This window comes from Nicotiana sylvestris, chromosome 3, assembly GCF_000393655.2.
Source record: "Nicotiana sylvestris chromosome 3, ASM39365v2, whole genome shotgun sequence".
Lineage (NCBI taxonomy): Eukaryota > Viridiplantae > Streptophyta > Magnoliopsida > Solanales > Solanaceae > Nicotiana > Nicotiana sylvestris.
Window position 1 is genome coordinate 199806592 of NC_091059.1, and position 20325 is coordinate 199826916.

A 20325-nucleotide genomic window follows, 5' to 3' on the forward strand; every position below is an offset into this window, starting at 1 on the left:
GAAGAATGTGTTGCCTTTTCACGGTGAAAACACAAGCTGACAACTGTATGATAAAAGGGGAAAATGTTGAGCTTTTAATTTCTGGTGAAAAGTAGAATAAAAAGATCAAAGATTTAAATGCCTCGACTACAAAATGCATTTGTGTAGTTATAAATTGAGCGACTTGGATGGCAGGAGATGCCTTATTGCGAGTGATGGAGATATTATGTAGCAAATTCTTGAAAATTGCATGAAGAAATAATACTGGATGCAAAATTATTGCTCCATATGCTAAAATGCGATCAATTATTTTCTTTATATCCTATTTTATACGATAGTATTATTATTATTATTATTATTTTTAAGTCGAGCAATGTTTTCCCTACAATTTTTAAAATTCTGGCCTTTTAAGATTTGTAATTGTTAAATTTATTTATAATTCTTTTACATTGTTTGTTTTGTATTGTAAAAGAAATTAAAAGTTAATGTCCAAATGCACATTGATGATTAGTTACACCAAACGTTAGATTGTTTGACCCTTGTACTCTAAAATCCCTCGTCCTTTTTTTTTTTTCCGTCCATTTTCTGAGACAAAAAGGTTCCAGCTTATTCTTTGTTAAGCAAATTGCAAAATTAGACATTATTTTTCTCGTTCACTACTTTTCTACGCATGAGATGTGACGTTTTATTGTCTTAGGACATCAAAGAGAACACATTTCAACTTTCAAGTCTTAAACAAAACAAAAAAAAAAAAAACACAGTTAAAGCCTTATCTTCAAAGTTCACGGGAGAGAGGGAGGATAGTGGACAAATAGACACGAATTACTTAAATTGTGATACATGTTCCCTATGAGTCTCTAACATACTCCCTCCGTTTCATATTAGATGATGTACTTTTCTTTTTTGTCTGTTCCAAAACAAATGACACATTTTTAAATTTGGAAATTATTTAACTTTAAACTCTTTCATTTTATCCATTTACCCTTAATGAGAAGTTTTATAGCCAGACAAATATGACCCCACAAACTTTTTACCCTTTAAGCTTTTAAGACCACAAGTTTTAAAAGTCTTCTTCTTTTTTCTTAAATTCCGTGCCGAGTCAAACTACCTCATCTAATATGAAATGTAGGGAGTACATCTCTATCACATTTACACATTAGGCTGGCAAAGTTACTTGCTCTGGGTGTTTATGAGGTACGTTGTTTACCCGTAAGACAATACAGTTACATTTATATGTAATTTATAGATAAGTGAATTGATTTGATCCCAAAATGAAAAATAAATTAAATAAAAATATAGGACTTAGCATAGAAATCGAGATAAGCCAGTGAATAGCCTGATTTCAGGAGCGGAACATCCGTAGGCAGTAATAGTTATATTAATAAGCAACAAATGGAATGTTATTGAGCTTTTGAACAATATATAGCGTAAGTTTGTCAGAAAATTGGTGTCCCTCTAATGGTTGTTGAACTTACTATTTATAGTTGCACCTAGGAAATAAGGTCCTAAGATCAAAACCATCTTAAATGACAATTATGGGGGCCATTGAAGAATGTGTAATAACAGGCTATGAATGCCATATTCTCTATAACGGACTATGTATTTAATATTGCATAATATTCTCCATTGAATGCTATCGGGTGACAGACATTTATTTGTTTTTATGAACAACATTCCCTTCGGGGACAACCGAGATTGCGGCCCCCGGACTTGATTTCCACCTGTCTCGCTTTCCATCTATCTTCGGTTCCACGTGTCGCTCTATTTGTATATGTATTCTTACCTAATTTTATTACTTAACTATGATAAATTCATATGATTTGGTAGAAATATCAGGAGGTGCAGACAATTTTTTCGGCACCCGAGTATGTAAGGGGTCGTTTGGTACACACGTATACTAAATTATTTCAAGATTATAATTCCTGGACTACTTTATTTCACCTGGAAGATGGAATAAAATAATTCCAATTTGATTGAATGAGGTGAAATATCTAGGATTAAGTATGAGATTAAATTTATTCTATGTTTGGACGTTCCACGATTAGTATTTAGCAAAGCCATATTCTTCGATACAAAGGGTTAGAATTCAGTAGCAATTAACGATCTTTCTGTTTAAGCAAAGATCGATTAGTCTTTTGGGAGGTTCAAATTATAGGATGCATGCATGCATAATGAGATTCAGGATGTCAAACCTTATACGTACGTTGGCCATGCCCAAATAGTAAATAGACCTACTCTTAAGGAAAACGTCAAGTTCACTGAACTTGGTTTGTTGCTGTTGGTCCGGTCCCTTCAGATAGCGAATAGCCCTTCTGATACTTTACCTCTATTTTTGTTCTAATTACGCCTCAATCACAAACGAGTCAAATTTAATTCCCCTTTTACTTCATATGTTAATCTTTTATAGTAAACTAGAAGTTGCCTAAAATTATAGATCCTTTAAGTATCGCAGTCAGTCTTATATTGACACACAAATCTCTAATCAGATTATAAAAAAGATTTTTTGGCATACACACAATGTTTATGTCAGTGTAACAAGAGTAAAAAAATCCTTTATCTTAAGTAATTGGTCACACCTATGTGGATCTTTTTGGTTCATCATTTTCAACCTTTAACCAAACCATGCATGTGTCTTACTTACTTACGCTGAATATTATTATTTTACAACAATAATGGAGTAATAATTATGCCTAAATCTCAAATAAGTTAATGCCGGTTAACCCAAATAACCGCCCACCTGATTTCTTAAATTAAAAATAACCGGTGAGTATAATATATATATATAATTTATGTATAATATATGTATATATAATCTATTTATACTGTCTAAAAACAGTAAATAATAAATTTGGTCAGCTATTTATGTATCTATGTATATGAATAAAAAATAATAATAATAAATCTGGTCGGCTATTTGTGGAAAGATGCATGTAATTAAACTCATGTTGTATTTAACTTGCTAATAGTATTAAAATACAAATGGTTGAGTTTTCTTACTTTGACAAGCCCTCACATGGCCACAAGCACTTCTTTGACCGGACCCATCCTGTCCCTTGTCTAACTTCTTTCTAGCTATGCTCCTGCCTATATTCACACCTACTATTAAATTCCAAATTAACCATTTCGGCTGCCGAATTCATTCTCCTATAAGCCTATTAATTAAATTTGGCTCTACCCTATAAGATAATACTAAAAATAGTGCCTTAAATTAATACAAATTTAACGGCCATGACTCGTGAATGAATAACATCATTATCACCTAATCTTGTTGACTACTTAATTTAGGCAATAATTCTTCTAACCAGTGGAAGTGGATTAGAATTGTTCCGATTAGACTTCATAATAAGAAAAAAAAGAGAGAATTTCACATTTGGTCCTTAACTTTATTCACTATGACATTAAAGTCAATACTAACTATTTTTATCACAAGAAATTTCCATTATAAAGAGAAAAAAATTACTATTATAGTGCACAAGATTTAATGAGTTTACTGTTATTATGAATAAAATTGAGTTTTTTGACATGGAAAAATAATTTTATTACATTATTATTATATTATTCAATATAACCATACGAGAAATTTTCCCGAAAAAGAGACTGAAGATTCTCGTTCACCTTATGGGTTGGTACCTTCAATATTATTTGAGAGAAAAAGTCAAGATTAAGAGGATCCAATGCAAATATTCCTGTAAAAGCAGAGCATCGAGACAAAAAAAAACTCAAAAGAAGATTTTATCTGTAAAGCATCTTCCTTAGCTTGTTAATGAAGGGAAAACTTAAAAACGCATTGTAAACAAGTAAAACAGAGTCAACACATTTTCTATTTTTTTTTCATTAACACCGAATTAAAGAAGAACTATTACAATAGAATGGCAATAATGCCACACATAATTCCTTTTTCCTGCATCAAATTAAGCCACTAATTCATTTTTGGGGAAAATCCTAGAAGGAACAGCAAAACGAGCAGAGAATGATCTAGAAAGTTCATCATCATCAGCAAAAATAGAACCCTGCTCATCGAAATTCTGTGAATAAGAATGCGGATCGTAAGTAAACCGCATTGAATTAGAGCAATCGAAAACTCGCCTTTTGTCTTTTCTGATCTTCTTCCATAGCAATCTCCAAATAGGTCCTCTGCTCGATCTGCTCACCGGAAACTTATAGGTGACGAATGGATCATAGTCTCTGCCGGAGTAGCTCCGCCGCCAGCAGATGTTGCCGGCGTCGGAATCGCACCAAGCTCCGATATCCATAAGAGTAGACAAAATGGATTACATATGTTTTCTGAATGTGAATTTGAGTTGTGAGTGAGTGAGGATTTTAATGGAATTAAAGAGGTTAAAATGTTAAATGCATGGTGGGGGAACAAAGTGGGTTATTTATATAGAGGAAAACGATGCATCTCTACACCCCAACTGTATGCTCCAGCTCAGAAATAGCACGTGACATCTTCAGGGGTAAACTAGTCATTTTAATACGTTGTCTATGGGTTGTGGCTAACATTTTTCAATTGGATTGTGATTAAGTGATGATTAGTTGTCTGTGGTATTATACCCGTGTCAGAAATTATATATATATATATATATATATATATATATATATATATATATATATATATATATATATATTATATTAAAATAATATACAAATTTTATATATTTTTTGGACTATTATTGTTATAGCGGCTATACGGTGACATTTTTTCTAATTGTTTTTATTCTTCAGTTGTGGAGATTTAATAGGTCTATAAACTATTGTCATTAATCATACATATATTATGCAATTAAATTGAGATGTTTGACTAGAACATTTGATGGGATCACATGGCCTTTAATTTAGACAACTCAGAGTATGAACCTTGGATTCTATTAGAGTTGATATTTATGTTTATATTTTTATAACACAAATAATAGCTACGTCTCACTTGCAACTGTGTGTATTACATTTGAAAAGAAAGAAACCAAAGGGTATTCCAAAGTAAATCGTCGGGCTATTTGTATATTATGCTCTTTTATAATTTTGAATTTAAGAAAATAATCTTTTTAAATCTCTTACGTGTAAAAGTAGATCTCCCATGCGTAAAAAAAAAGGTAAGATCATAAAACTGTAAGTTTGTAGAGAGCCAAAAAACCAATTGACCTAAACCGTCAGATTCAGAGCATATTATGAAGTAAATTATCCAAGAGATATGTTGTAGAGGAACAATGCAGACAAGATTAGCTAGAAAACTTGATCAGTTAAATTTCTATCCTTAACTTTCGTGGCTGTAGTAGTTAGCCATGGTGTAGTTGTGAGATGAGACTTGTGCGGATCCTGATGTTGGGGCTTCATGTCCAACAGTCAGTTTTTTTTTCCTTATGTACATATAGTTTCGATTTTGGTAATAAAAATTTATTTACTAAAAAAATTAAAAATAATAGCCACGTTTCGATTCCAAAAAATTTAGATTGATTATATGATTTCTCAAATTTCATGCTAAACTAATAACAATAACTATTGAGTTTTAATTCCAAACAAGTTGCAATTTACTACTAATATGAATTTACATTATTAATGTTGTTCCATTTAACTGGAGCAAATATTTGTGCTTAAATTATTGAGAGAAAGAGAAACTGGATCTTGCTTTCTATCTTTGTTTCTTCATATTCTCTTTGTACTTGATCTTATCTTTTCTCAGTTTCTGTTACGCCTAAAAAAGAAAAAAGAAAATGAAAGGATGAATAGCGGGAAATCATCTACAGGGGAGTCAAGGACTGGTCTCTTTCTCTTTAGGCCGGGGCCTGGAGAAAGAGTGAGACAAAAAGAGGGACATTTGCATTTATACCCACTTTTTCGATCAGGTTTTAACTTGTGCCTGTTTTGCAAAAAAAAAATTACAAGCGTACCCACTTTTTCGCGGTACTTCAGCATACGGGGCTGAAGTAGCAAAGACAATCGCGCAAAACTTTAGCATTCTAGTAGCCGGGACTGAAGTAGACCAAGTGTGTTGAACTTAAGCATTTTGATGCTGAAGTTTTGTTCTCTATTTGTTGAACTTAAGCATTCTAGTGCTGAAGTTTTGTTCTCTATTTGATGAACTTGTTTTTGTTTGTAATTGCTGAACTTAAGCATTTTGGTGCTGAAATTTTGTTCTCTATTTGCTGAACTTAAGCATTTAGTGCTGAAGTTTTTTTGTCATGGATAAACTTTTTCAAAAACTTAAGCAGAAGATGCCGAAGTTAATTAGTTCATTTGTAAAAATTTCAACACTATATAAGTTGAAGTTGAATCCATAAGATCACGTTTACTTTATCAATTCTCAACAACTTTTTATATCTCTAACCAAAACATAAAAGGAAGAACAAGTCTATTTCCATTATTTTCGTTTATTTTCCTTATTTCAATTGAGTTCATTACAAAATATTATCTTCAATGCCTGCTAGATTAATCAGTAATTAATCACCTTTTTTTCTATTGTTCTGGGCTTGTGGAAGCTTCGAACTTGGGGTTTCATGGTTTTCTTTTTTTGTCTGTTGTTACCTTTGTCTTGTCGCTTGGATTCTTTATACCTTTCATAAAATGTGATATTTCCCCAGGGTGATAATATTGGTCCCTTGGTTTCTGTACCCAATTAGTATTAAGCTTAGACATAAAAAAAGAAGAAGAAAACGAAGGAGGAGGAGGATAAAAGGGCTGAAATTGTTTAAAAACTAGGTACAAGTTAAAGCTTTTTAAAAAATGGGTATAGGTTACACGGGAGCGACCAAATAGGGCGCCCCGTGCAATTTTTACAAAAAGAGGAGACATTTATCAAAATTAAATAGGCCAGCGGACGTGGTCCTTTGAGAGGGCAGAAGGTATCAAAGTAGACGTAACAATGACTGAACATGATCAGGATTGTAACATAAATAGCCGGCCAGATTCAATGTTTATTTTTTTAGCCGCTATATATAGATTATTTATATTTATATATATATATTATATATGGATAATATATATATTATACATTCATCGACTAATTTTTAGTTTAATAGATTAAGTGGGCGGCTATTTGAGTTAATTCTTCAACATCATCAAAGTAGATGTAAGAATGGGCTAAACAAATTAGATTGGGCTTTCTCCAACTCTCTTTCTTTCTTTCCTTGTCCTCTGCGTACAGAGACAGATCCAAGATTTAATGTTTATGGGTTCCTGCAATGACTTCGAGTAAATTTTCAATAGTAATTGAATTCACATTTAAATATTTGTAGATATTTAATGATTTTTTAGAACACATTTACACTGTTTGGACAAAAGCTATTGGGTTCACGGGAACTCGTAGATGACATACTAGATCCGCCCCTGTCTGCATATCGAATGCGAATTCGCGGTGCATAACTGTATGAGCTTGAATAGCTTTTATGATTGAATTGGCGCGAATCTAAATCAGTTGAATTATAGAATTTCATGCGTGAGGCGATGAAATTGAATGAGAGATAAATAGCTTTATGTTGCTCTATCTAAAAAAAAAATTGTATATCCATGAAATATTCACAAAGAGATCATCTCAAAAATTCCATAAGTTCATGTAGACATTCTCCAAGGCCTATCTAACTATTAACTAGTGGTTTACTCATTTTACTAATGCAATTATATTCACCCAAACCCCCAAATTGTCAGTCTATTTTAATTTTTTTGTGAATTTTTCCTTTTAGTATCGTAATACGTATTTCCTTCTTCTTCATTTATGTTATTTGATTATAGAAAATTATATTAGACGGTATTTATGGAGGTAAGAATTATAAATAATTAGGAGTCATAAATTCTTTAATAACATCAAACGATAAAAGAATAATAAGTGTGACAAAGTGAAAAGAATAAAACAAACATTCGCGTGGCTAAAAGTAAACTTAAGAAAAAGAGAGCTCAAAAGCTAAGATAAAACAACAATAAGAAAAGATTGCACTAACAAGTAACAATTATGGAAACCCAATCAAAATGAATCTACAAATCTTCAATTTCAAATTTTAAATTTTCACTTATTGTTGAGTTCTAGTAAGAGATTGTCCACCTTCAAGAAAGTTGTCGACAAGGGCGGATCCAGCCCTTTCTCGTATGAACCAGTATTTTCGAAGTGTAACACAAATTTATATGCAAAAATTTATTAAATGATAACAAATAATAGATATGAACCCATAACTTTAAAAATATAATGGGTTCAATGCTAAAAAATTTAAAAGTTAAACCTATCGAATTTAAATCATGAATGCGCACTTGTCGATAATGCTTCTGGAACCTTTAACCTTTTTCTACAAACCCCTCACGTATAATTGACAGAAACTTCCAAACTCAGATTTCAGGTACAATCTGGGCCAACAAACAGCAGTTGTTAACAAATTTTTGCCTCAGTATTTCATCTTGGAATTTACTAAAAACATAGCACAAACGAATAGGAGTATAAAACAAGTGTTTGGAATCTCCGGCAGCCGCGTCACCAAAACTTTCAGTCAGAGACAACCCAAACCAAGCCAAGTGTACCCATGCAGATAAGTCTTGTTAACAGAAAAAAGCCACTTTGATTCCCACAGCCTTTTCTACACAAAAAAACAATACTACATTTCCCACTTGCAAAAGCTAAAGAGAAAAAGCAAACCCCATTCTATAAACCCCAGTCCTTATCCGTGATAAATATGAATCAATCTAAAGCTTCTTTTTATTAAAATAATACTACGTACATCTCCGATCCACTTTTCTTCTCCTCCTTTCCTTCCATGCGATCGATACTCTCTAGTCTTTAGTTATATATTTCACGTTATAGTGCTGGTTAACTATTGTCAGCTAGGTTTTTTTTTCTTGAAATAGAAGAAGATGTGTTACTCGGGGGTTCCTTATTGGGTTGGTGCCCATGACAAAAGAGAAGGACGATATCGTCCTGTTGCGAGGGAACAAGTAGCATCAGCATCAACTGGAAGCATAGGAGCTGGTGCTGGAATGAGGAAGTTTCAGTGTGTTTGTTCCCCTACAAAACATCCAGGCTCGTTCAGGTGTAGGCACCATCATTCTGATTATAAATGGGTTGCTCCACTAGGAATTAAGCCTAGCAATCACTTGGGTACTTCTGTTGCTAAGGCTCTATGACAATTCTGTTGTACAAGTTTGCATTAGCCTTTTAGTGTATTTCTTTTTCTTTATCAATAAGACGTGGATGATCTTGTTCATACCATCTCTAAGATCATTTTAGTCTGTTTTTACTTTTTGTGGTTTGGGGGTGTTGATGTTTAATGACTTGCCGTTCTTTTAAAACAACATGTCGATAATACCTCTTTTTTCTTGGTGCTTGAATTGCTATTATATTATAAAATAAATTTATTCACAACGCGTCTGTTCGCGGAGGTAAACTCGTTGTATTGCCCAGTTAAAAATCTTTTCCTGGGTTGAAGTTTAGTTTAGCGTTGTCTAACCTTCTGTTTTGCATGAACATCTCAACGAACGAGGAAGCTCAAGGAATTGGGAAAAGGGATTCAAGGTAGGGACAATGTTTTCTCATTGTTTTGAACTGGCGAACTTTTGAAAGAGGCGCGCGCACACACGAGAGAGAGTCTGCACGTGCTAATATTATGTACCATGATTTTCCTAGAATAATGGGAAATACTACTATTGCAGAAAAAACACGTCAGACGTAACAATGTTTTCCCCCACAAAACACGACAGCGCTTCATAATTACATTAATGGGGAATCCAGTGTGCAACTTACTTAATATTTCAGATATCTAAAACCCTTGAAACACATGAATTGAATGACCAAAGAACATTTACAAGGAGAGCTCGAGCAGAGTCGGTTACTGCCCTCATTTCATTTCCATAATTATTCACAGTTCCATCACGAACCGAGTCACTGTCAGGAAAAGACAACAATAGTTTACTTCCAAGCTACGTATATGGTAAATGAGCAACAATTACTTTACATTTTGGCTTCATGTAACACTGTGAGCTTGTAAGTGATAGAGGAGATTGATTTTATAAGTTGGACAAAGAGTACTTGAGCAGAACCTTCTAGGAAATAGCTAACCATTTACAGCAATTCTCCTATTTTTGGTCGACATACCAAAAAACAAATTCACTAACTAAAAAATTAAGCCTCAGAAGAAAATATCATACCTCAGGGTAACAGTTCTGATGAGAAATCGTTTCGCTGCGTGTGTCCACAACAATTTCACACGACACTTTCCCCTGCAAGAACATAGAGGAAGCTGCACAATAAATCTTATTCGGACTTGCAGGTTGAGAACTAAACGAACATAATGACATTTCCTTTCGGCTGTCCAATTGCCCACCACATAACATTACAGCTTAGGAGAATTGAGTTCGCTTTTTTGGAAACTTGTGTTCCACGACAAAGCTTCGTCCTTCCCATCCAAAAAAGAGATTTAAGAGAACATTTAGAGTCAGCAAGTTTAGGGGCTTCTGATTAACCAAGATGATGCTAATTCTCTATTTAACTTATATGACCGTAAGTGTTTAACGAATTTGGAGAAGGTTATCACTTTTGAATTCCATTAGGTACCTATGCTAAAATTAGATTAGAAATTCTAAGAAATCTATTGGACATAGCCTCTCTACCTTCACAAGATAGGGATAAGGTCTGCGTACACATTATCCTCCCCCAGACCTCACTTGTGGGATTACACTGGATTTGTTGTAGCTGTTAACTTCTAAGAAATGATGAAGGAGATTCCATTCCCCCTCATACTGAAAAGAAGGAACCCGTCAAAGACAAGAATTCCCACATCGTCTATTAACATGTTCGGTGATCAAAATAGAGTACATTGTTCAAGATTACATAATTCAATTACTCGTTGAGGCAACGGGGCCACCAAGAAAGACAAAGAATTACCAACACGATCAAGTAGAGGACAAGATACCTCGAATAATTATAAATTTGAAACAGAGTCACCATTAAAGCTGTTGAATCAGATCCATAGAAGAACGATTATCTTAAGACCATTCTATTGTACCTAGTTTTTTTCCTGCTAGAATCAAGCTATTTTCTTAGTAAAAATCAAGTGGAAAATGGGGAAATGTGGGCTCACTAGAGTATCTCAAAACAATAACACTAGTAAGCATTGCAAATGAGAAATCTAAACAAATGAAATATATCAAACCAGGAAATGATTCAGCAGTCCAATCCTGTAATGTCAACCAATTACTTTTTCAAATGTGGTTTGGTTGTCCAGTTCTAATATGCATGATTATTAGGATAAGAGACAAAGATACAAATTTTTTGGTGTCTGTTGAGAAATGGGAAGGGGGTAGCATGATTTTTCTGTTGTAAGAAAGTAGAAAAAAAGATACATCATATCAAGAACAATAAAAGTGAGGCTCTTAAAACCTTTTTTCGGTATTTAAAACATGCAGAAACTTCTCGTTTAACAAAACTAGACAGCATTATGGAATAACCAAAAAAAAAGAGAAGCATTTTGCGACAAAGGGAGTAGTACTCTTTGTACAACTAAATTTTCGTGTTAAAGAATATATAAGCTAGAAGAAATTGCCAGCTCTACATGGCCTTTTGATATATTAGTCTAACTAATATCAGCAGAAAGATGCAAATTTTGAGTATTCAACAGGAAAAAGGGATCTTGTAGAAGACATAATAATCGTTGAGCAGATTGACAAGGGAAGATTTATTAAAAAAAAGGCAGCCCGGTGCACTAAGCTCCCGCTATGCGCGGGGTTCGGATAAGGGCCGGACCACAAGGGTCTATTGTAGGCAGCCTTACCCTGCATTTCTACAAGAGGCTGTTTCCACGGTTTGAACCCGTGACCTCTTGGTCACATGGCAACAACTTTATCAGTTACGCCAAGGCTCCCTTCAGATGGAAAGATTTACTATTATCATGAAATATCTCAAAGATCCTAGACCGCTGAAATCAAAAGAGCAATTACAAGCAAAACTTTGCTTTAATATAGTTCCTCAAAGAAAACTATTTAGTACAGTTCAGGCATATCTACACATAATAAACTCTCAATCCTTTTAAGAGCAAATATGACAATTTCTCCTCTCTAAAGTTGTTTCTAGATTCTTTCTGGTGAAATATTTGTATTTTTCGTTTTCAATCATACTACTATCATTTAGCAAGGATGTTAATACAACAGCTAATAAACTTATAGAATGTTAGTAAGTAATTAAGTAATGCAATAGCATCAGAGAGCTAGAGTAGCATACCTTTATGGGAATATCAAAGAGGAATAAACCAAGCTCACCACCAATCTGAGTTACAGTATCAAAAGTAATAGAACCTCTCGCCAAGTCCTCAATCAATGGAATAATGTCAGAGAAAATGCTAATATCGTTGAGCTCCAGCGTAGCATTGATGTAAGAAGACGCCCTGGCCCTAATTTTACCATAGTCGGAGGTGACGTATCCCAGCTGCTTACCCCTGTACCCTATAGCAACCGCTACGGAGCGAAAATTGACTGAATAGAAGTCTTTATTACGAATCCTAACAGTGACGTCTAGGGTAACGTCGAGGGCGATTTTGGGGAACGTGTGGATTTTGAGGTGGCGGAGACGGAGGCGGGCAATGGAGACATCGGGATCAGAGGGCCAGAGAAAGAAGACTGCGGCGGCGAGGAGGATGAGCACGGCGGCGGAGTAAATGTACCGACGGCAAGCGACGCGGAGCAATTGGCGAGGGCTACGGTAGTAATGAGGTAGGACGATGATGTATTGGGGTTGTTGAGGGGGTTGGGGATAGGTGGGGAGGGGGTCGTACGGGGTAGGGGATGGATCGGAAAATTTAGAGGAAGTCATTATAGCGTGAAGGTTTTCGCAATGAAGCCGAATTGGGACCGGAGATAAAATAAGGAGAAGAATTGAAGAAGACGGAGGAGGAAGGTGAGAGGCGGCCTGCGTCCGTCACCCTCACAAATCCAGTGTTTCTGTCGGATTAAGACTCTTCTATTTTACTCATGTTCTTTTGGCGTGGTTTAATGATGATTGATGCCGAGGTTTTGCTGCAACAACTGCATTTGTCTAAAAACTTTTTTGGGTTTCTTATGTATGTACTCTCCCAGTCCATTTCAATTACTTTTTTGGCCTTTTATTTGATTTTTTTCATATATAAGAAGCAATTATTTTTTTTTTGAAGTCACCCTTAAAGTAAAAAGTCCTAGAATATCTATTACAACAACAACTTAGTAAAGTCTCACTAGTAGAGTTTGGGGAAGGGTAATGTATACGCAGACTTTACCCCTACCCCTAAGGAATAGAGAGACTGTTTTCGAAATACCCTCAACTCAAGAGAACAAAAAGACAATATTAGTATCACCACAGAAATCATAAGAAAAATTGAAACAATGGAATATCTATTATATTTATATTTTCAATGAACATATTAAAGAGATGATAAAGGTTAGTATAGTCAGTTTTATTATTAATTAATATTAAAAGATAAATTCCTTAATATGAGTAAAAACAGTAAATAAATCAATTAAAATGGATAGGAGGTTGTTCCAATTAAGGATGAATAATTACACTCATGCAACCAAATTCCTAGTAGGGGCGGATCTACTCTATAATTTGGGGTTCACTTGAACCCATTTCATAGAATTGGTCTAATATTTTCTTTGGGAACCCATGCTCTGTAAAGCTAAGTGGTGCACTGGTTGGTTACTTGTTTCCTTACCCCAAGGACAAGGGATTGAATCCCCTTGGACTTTTTGGTCCTGCATTTTATCTTTCATTCATTTGTTTTCCGACTCATTCACTACTCCCTTATTTTTCTCTTTCAGTTTTTTCCTAGTAATATTTATTATTCTCACTAATCTCAATTTGTGCCAACCTCAATCCCAATTGCTATCTAAGTAATTTTCTCTTTACCTTTTTTATTTTTAGTTTATAATTGCATATACCTCAAAGAATTTTGAATTGTTAGCATAGTTTCTTAATGAATATTTTAGTTATAGTTTGCCAATTATTAACTAAATATTAAATAACGCAATGACTTGTTTCAACTTAATTATTGAACTTTCGTCTATAATTTTTATTACAAACATATAGTTTATTTTTGTAAGTAATTCACATATAAAGAATTAGTTAAGATTTTTTGTGCTTCTTATTGCACATTTGTACAACTTTCAAATTTTACGATCTTAAATTGTTATTAGCATTTTATTTTTCCTCTTTATTTTGAATTTTGAGGGTGAGAATTGAATGGTTTAAGAACTGTATACGTTATTTCTCTGAATAATATTTAAAACTGATAATAAGGCATAAAATACTAAATGTTCTCACATCAGTTGACATTATTGACCAAAAAAAATTGACACTATTTAGGAGCACCGAACTTATGTTAAAGCCGGTGGTGTGCACCCATGGTCTTAAAATCCTAGATCCGCCTTTGTTCCTAGATGAGTTTGGATTCTACGCGTTGATAATATAGTCAAACCTCTATATAATAGCCTCGTTTGTTCCGAATATTTTTGGATGTTATAGCGAAGTGCTGTTATAGAGAACATATATTATAACATAACATGAAAATTGGTTCCGAAAAAATGCAGTGAATTTGCTGTCGAGAACCGGTTCTTTATTCAGTTTGATTTTTGAGCTTTTACATTTTCTTGTTTCATTTTTGTAACTCAGAACAACACCCCGCTCATTTGTATTCATTTGGAGCACTTAAACCACCATTCAACACCAATGAACCATCAATAAGATCCGCCCGCATCTACACCAATTGTGGAGCATGAAGAGAAGTTCCCTTAATTAGAATTGGACCGTTGCAATTATAAATCAACTGTTCCAAATTCTCAAGCATTATTTGGACTTCCAATTTCTATGACACAAACATCCTTAAGAAAATTTATAACAAGAATAGTTTAGGCAAACGTCATTTATATACGAGAAACCGTTGCCGAAGTCGCCGTTGCTCTTTGACGTTCGTAGGCAACTTGAATTGGCACAGCAACCTCTACGGAGAGCACATAATTCTGAACTTGCTGGCTTCTTGACAAATTCCGCCAGAAACTCAAATCTTCTTTGATCCATATACGAGCAACAGTACAAGTAATAAATAAATCACACCTCTCAAAGCTGTTACAAAGGAAAATGCATACAGTACACTGTTTACACTACAAGCTGTATATATTCACCGATCATGAGTTGCCATTTCTATTACGATGCTTTGCGATAGATCTCAAGTCCCTGTACATATCCGCACAGGCAAGGGAAAAATCGGACATTGCTTCGAAAAGCTCAGGCAAGCGGCTTCTCAGGCTTGTCAAAGATTTATCTCTCACCTGAAGACACTGCCTCTGGTATGCTTCCTCCTCGTCTTCCAGCTTCTTCCTCAGTGCCTCCAACTGTAGCTGCCGATCAACCACAAGACTATCCTCATGAGCTTGATCTGGATCCATTTCATCCGGGGGCGTTCTACGCTGCATATACTTGTGATACCAATCCTCATATTGCCTAGTCTTCTTGTTAAGCTCTCTCCGAGTATCCTCACACCTGTCCTTCAGCTTCATCTCCTCCTTTTGGTATTCAAAGATAGTATTTATAACAGCTGAAAAGTTATAAATAGCAGTTCTAGCCAACTCATCAGGAAGCTTGTCAAGATAATCATGCCAAGCATGTATAAGTGACAGAATTGGCGGGGTTTGGGGTCTTTGTGGCGACGAAACCTTTTCCTTCAGATTTGTGTCTATAGGAATGAGATTTAACTTTAACCAATTGTTTAGAGCTTTGATGTAATGTTTTTGGTGGGTAACCAGTTTGTCAAACTGTGAATGCCACTCTTGGACAACAACATACAACTGCAAAGTTCGTTCATGATGGTGCTCGGTTGTTTCTTTAGGGGATTGGGATATATCCAAAGACCTTAGCGCTTGCACAATCTTAGACTGACTTACATGATATCCTCTCATGGTCTCCCACATTATAGCCATCCTGCAATTGATAACAAAAGTTCAGGAAAAGTCCTATGGATTAATATCTCTGAGTCAGCAAATTTGAGTGGCCAAGGTGGAAAAAAGAATAAATGTTCAAATAGATTGGCTGCCTAGTTGTTCTTGGTATTATTCAAGTTACCTTCTTCACCAAATAATAGCTGCAACAACTTGGACTTTTTAATGTTTCATTCTTTTTGACACAAATTATAAATGTTTGGGGACATAGGAAAGGAATGGAAGAAATAATTCAAACAAACATTTCTTCCACAATTGAAGGACTTCAGACGAGATACATAACTGACACCAAACAATCATTCACTCACATATTTCAGGTGATATAGACCTTGTCTCAAAGAAACTAGCCAGTCAGGCCCTTGGTTTTCCAAAAGATAAAATCAACTCAGATGAAAGATACAGTTTTTAAATTTTAAACAAAAAGGAAAAAAGAGTTTAATGGAAGAAAAATCTGCTCTTAAAACAGCTGTCAAAGGCAGTGTGTGAGTTCCATCTTAGAACACCAGATTGCAATATGGCTTGGCCTATGCAGTCTAAAAGACTTACCCATCAACCAGAGCAACCAATTTTGGATAAAGTTGCTCATCGCGTAACCGATTTATCTCTGAAACAGTAGAATCCATAGACTGCATGTCGACAATGTATCTTGTGTGTAGGTGACTTACTGTAGCTTTCACTCTCTCCAAGGCCTCGGTATTTGTACCACGTTTCTTGAGCTTATTCAATGAAGCAACCTTTCTCTGATATTCAAGTTTCATTTGTTCTCCTGCCTGTGAAGGATCATCAAAAATCCATGAGAAAGGGCATATCAGATAAGATAGTTCAAAACCCAAAATACATTATATAATTCCTTTGACAACTTCACAATATAATTTAAAATGCCACGAGTACACCTGGATTTACTAACTTTTGAAAAACAATTACTACATATAATCAAGGGTACAGGCCGTGAAACTCGCATACTACATCACTTAAGACTTAAAAGTACCTTTAGTATTCCAAAAGTAACGTTTCAAAGCAGAAATGGCATCATGACACACAAAGCAATACATCCTTGATGACCAAGTTGCTCACATAAGGAAACACAAAGCACCAGAGGACATTATCCTAAAACAAAGGGGCTTCTACTAGGCTACTTGTCAGAAACCAAAGATGATTCAGGTTCTGGAACTCTCAAGTATCTATAAATACTGAGAAGTCAAAGTTAAAGGAGAATTATGCATTACAACATCGTCTTTGACACTCAAGGGCAGCAGCTCTTGGAAGTAACTCTAATCTAAGTGCTTTACATCAGGTATCATTATCAGAAGCCAAAACATCATGCTGACCTGACATTGTTCAACCTCAATATACAGCTAACAACACATTTAAGTGGAGCTGCTTCTTCGGTTTTTCTAGTAGGATGCCTAAGTTTAGCAAGAACTCCATGCTACACGGATGCTTCATTTGCCACTTATCAACAACATGATGTACCTCGTATGCCCCAATATTGATGCGACACATTATAAAAAGTTTTAGATCCCTTGAAATGTTGACCTATGTTCATGTAAGAGTCAGAAGCCCTATCATTAAATTATCATTTTGTGGAGCTTTATAATTGTCTAGACTTATAAATTAATTTTTGCAATTTCAAAACATTGCTTCTTATCTTGATTAATTTACTCCATACTAGATGCTAACCAGTATGTACATTTAAGTAAGATTAGTTTAACAGCATATATAATATCATCACATCGTCAGTCATGTCCTATATTTGTGTTCATGCTTCACAAAACATGAAACATTCAGAAAAATGCTCCTAAATTCATAGATGAAGCCATCTGGCACTGGGAGAAAAAACCCAGGATCCTATGTTTCAGACATTGCACCCCCTCCCACAACCCAACCCCAAAAGAATATAAAAAAGGAGAGAAAGAAAAAGCATAAAGGAAAAGAATAAAACAAGAATAAAAGAAGTAGATAGATGGAAATCTAAAGGAAAATCGGTAATAGCAAAAGAAGAACAAATAAATTACCGCAATGGAGGTGGAAGGACTACCCTTCCAACTATATGGAAAAGAACATTCAGTAAAAGCAGGTATACTAGGCTAAATAGAATATAAAATTAAAAGTGATCACTCAACAAGATTTGATTATGAGGAGACCAAATAGGCGAAGGGAAAAACATGGAAGAAAGAGAATGCACCTAACAGATAATATAATGCAACAGAAAGATAAGAGAACTACACAGAATTCATTCATGACAATTAGACTCGAACCAAAAAGAAGAATAAAATGTTAGATAAACACACCTTCACTTCATCGTACAGCTTTTTCTCCCATGCGAGCATCTTGTCTAACACTGTTGCATGAGTTTCATGTTCCTCTGAATCAAAGTCATCCAATCCATCATCAGCATTTGGCAAGCCTCTGAAGGACCTATTCCATGTTATGACACGCATGACCCTTGCAGAATGATCAATGTGTCCTAAAAAGGAAAAAATACAGAGATTTAAACATTGGCATTAACATTTAATAGACAATTCAAACTCCAGGAATGAAAGTTTATTTAAAGAGTAACACATCCTGGAATATATTTAAAAAGATGGCAGTTTTATGAGTAGCCATCATATAACACTGTTATTGAGCATGATCGGCCAACGTCAACTGTGTATTAACAACCATTGCACCATCGACTAAAAGGCAAAACCTAGAAAACACATTATATACCTCTATTATCGGCAAAATTTGAGTGATAATGCAATCGATTTGCCTCAAGCATCTTAGATACTTCGTGAGCACTCTCGGATGCCTTAAGGAAACAATCATCCAGCTCGGAGAATATCTGCAGAAGGTTAAATTGACCTCCTTTCTTTTTATTCTCTCCTGGAACAACATTTTTCACTCTTTTCACAACTTTAGCGGCAACTTGAGGCGGAGGAGGTGGCTCTGATGGAGTCTCCGTTGCCGTTTCTACCACCTCAGCCTCCTCTGGCATCTCGTTCTTCCTCACTCTTTCAGTTTCATTAGCGTTTTCAGCTCTCTTAGCCCTTTCGTCATACATCTTCCGCTCGAGATCATCTCTTTCAATCCTACTCTCGTCCACCTCAGCTAGTGTAGGGCCGGGGACGTTGTCCATTGAAGGGAAGAAAAAATCCCATGACATGGACGCCATCCCCTTGCTATCCGGCGGCGGTGGAGGAGGAGGCGCTCGATTATTCTGTGGCGGTGTCCGTGGTGGAGAAGGAGGCGTTTGCAATCCCCCAGTTCCTCCACCACCACCGCCGCCGCCGCTACTTTTACTGCTACGATGCCTTAAACTATGCGTGCTTTCAGTTTCCATATCATCCTCGTTTTCCTCTTCTATAATCATATCGGATCGTTTCGGTTGGGGTTCGGGGATGGATATTTCGGGCATAGTGGCAGCACGCTGAAGAGGGGAAGGTGGGAAAGAAGGATTGGAAAACGGAGGGAGGGGAGGAGGAGGAGGCATGTCTAAGGGGGTGGAAGAGAGGGGAGGAGTACCACCGGGTAAGGGGGAAGAGGTGGCGGCGGCAGTAGAAGGGAATTGAACTTCGCCGTGAGCGTAATCGCTAAGGGCAGCACCAGTGTTTTTGAGAGACATAGTGTAAGCGGAGTGGGCGGCGGCGAAAGCGTTACGGGAAGATACAGCTTCTTTCATGAAAAACTTTCGCTCTTTGCATCGGGTCACAGTTTCTTCATTCTCGATCTTCGATTGTGTACACCCCATTGTTTCTATCCTTGCTAATTCACAAGCAAAACTAAAACTCTGTCTGTATATGTGCATAAATTTACAGAAGAGGAGATTTTACTGAGAAATACATAGCGACAATTGAGATCGGATCAGCTTTGAGTAGAATTGAGAAGAGATGAACAGGACTTGGAAATTCTGTACAGACTGAGAGAGAGAGAGAATACTCTTTTGCTTTTTGTTTGTAAAGAAAAAAGGGGAATAAGGAAAACTACAAAAGAAAAAAAGGAAATTCAGGTTTAACGGCACCGTCTACTTGGTCCTCAACAACGACGTCCACGTTCACGTATCAGTGATCCCCTCTCTCCCTAACGTAACCCAAAAGAAATAAGGTAGGAGTAATAAATAAACTGTTATGAAATATAACTCAAATTAACAATCTGGAACAAGGAAATAAAAGTAATTTAATAAAACATGAACAAGAAATGGAGATAGAGAGAAGGAAGAGATTTTCTTCTTCAAATTGTGTGTATTTTCCTATCTATTACAAAGCCTTTATATAGGCATGAAAAGTGAAGAAAATATGTCATGAAATATTAACCATTTGAGAGAAAGATCATGGAGGAAGAGTAGACATCCACCATATTTTGATTTTTATCATAACACTCCCCTTGGATGTCCATAAATAATGTGCCTCGTTAAAACCTTATTAGGAAAAAACCCTATGGGAA

General features: G+C 35.6%; 3 protein-coding genes across 3 annotated transcripts; all 3 read right to left on the reverse strand.

The window, feature by feature from the left end:
* Positions 1 to 3890: 3890 nt before the first annotated feature.
* Positions 3891 to 4232, reverse strand: LOC138888564 (uncharacterized). Its single transcript, XM_070170450.1, has one exon. It carries the CDS (start codon positions 4230 to 4232, stop codon positions 3891 to 3893), a length of 342 nt encoding a protein of 113 aa, XP_070026551.1.
* Positions 4233 to 9565: 5333 nt separating this feature from the next.
* LOC104234549 (uncharacterized) lies at positions 9566 to 12975 on the reverse strand. The gene is made up of 3 exons (XM_009788126.2): positions 12164 to 12975; positions 10096 to 10167; positions 9566 to 9832 (listed from the first exon to the last, which is right to left on the reverse strand). The coding sequence occupies exons 1-3, from the start codon at positions 12749 to 12751 to the stop codon at positions 9830 to 9832; spliced, it is 663 nt and encodes a 220-aa protein (XP_009786428.1). The 5' UTR covers positions 12752 to 12975; the 3' UTR covers positions 9566 to 9829.
* Positions 12976 to 14675: 1700 nt separating this feature from the next.
* Positions 14676 to 19869, reverse strand: LOC104234548 (protein ALTERED PHOSPHATE STARVATION RESPONSE 1). Its single transcript, XM_009788124.2, has 4 exons — positions 18613 to 19869; positions 18195 to 18370; positions 16450 to 16673; positions 14676 to 15886 (listed from the first exon to the last, which is right to left on the reverse strand). The coding sequence occupies exons 1-4, from the start codon at positions 19688 to 19690 to the stop codon at positions 15094 to 15096; spliced, it is 2271 nt and encodes a 756-aa protein (XP_009786426.1). The 5' UTR covers positions 19691 to 19869; the 3' UTR covers positions 14676 to 15093.
* Between the last annotated feature and the right edge of the window lie 456 nt (positions 19870 to 20325).

What these genes read in the sequence shown, in the direction of transcription:
- LOC138888564 (XM_070170450.1), bottom strand. Translation starts at nt 4,232, where the DNA reads ATGGATATCGGAGCTTGGTGCGATTCCGACGCCGGCAACATCTGCTGG.
- LOC104234549 (XM_009788126.2), bottom strand. Translation starts at nt 12,751, where the DNA reads ATGACTTCCTCTAAATTTTCCGATCCATCCCCTACCCCGTACGACCCC. An exon ending in TCTTTGATATTCCCATAAAG is followed by an intron (nt 10,168 to 12,163) that starts GTATGCTACTCT and finishes ATGTTCTTGCAG; the next exon opens with GGGAAAGTGTCGTGTGAAAT.
- LOC104234548 (XM_009788124.2), bottom strand. Translation starts at nt 19,690, where the DNA reads ATGCACATATACAGACAGAGTTTTAGTTTTGCTTGTGAATTAGCAAGG. An exon ending in AAATTTTGCCGATAATAGAG is followed by an intron (nt 18,371 to 18,612) that starts GTATATAATGTG and finishes TTTCCTTTTTAG; the next exon opens with GACACATTGATCATTCTGCA. An exon ending in AGCTGTACGATGAAGTGAAG is followed by an intron (nt 16,674 to 18,194) that starts GTGTGTTTATCT and finishes GATCCTTCACAG; the next exon opens with GCAGGAGAACAAATGAAACT.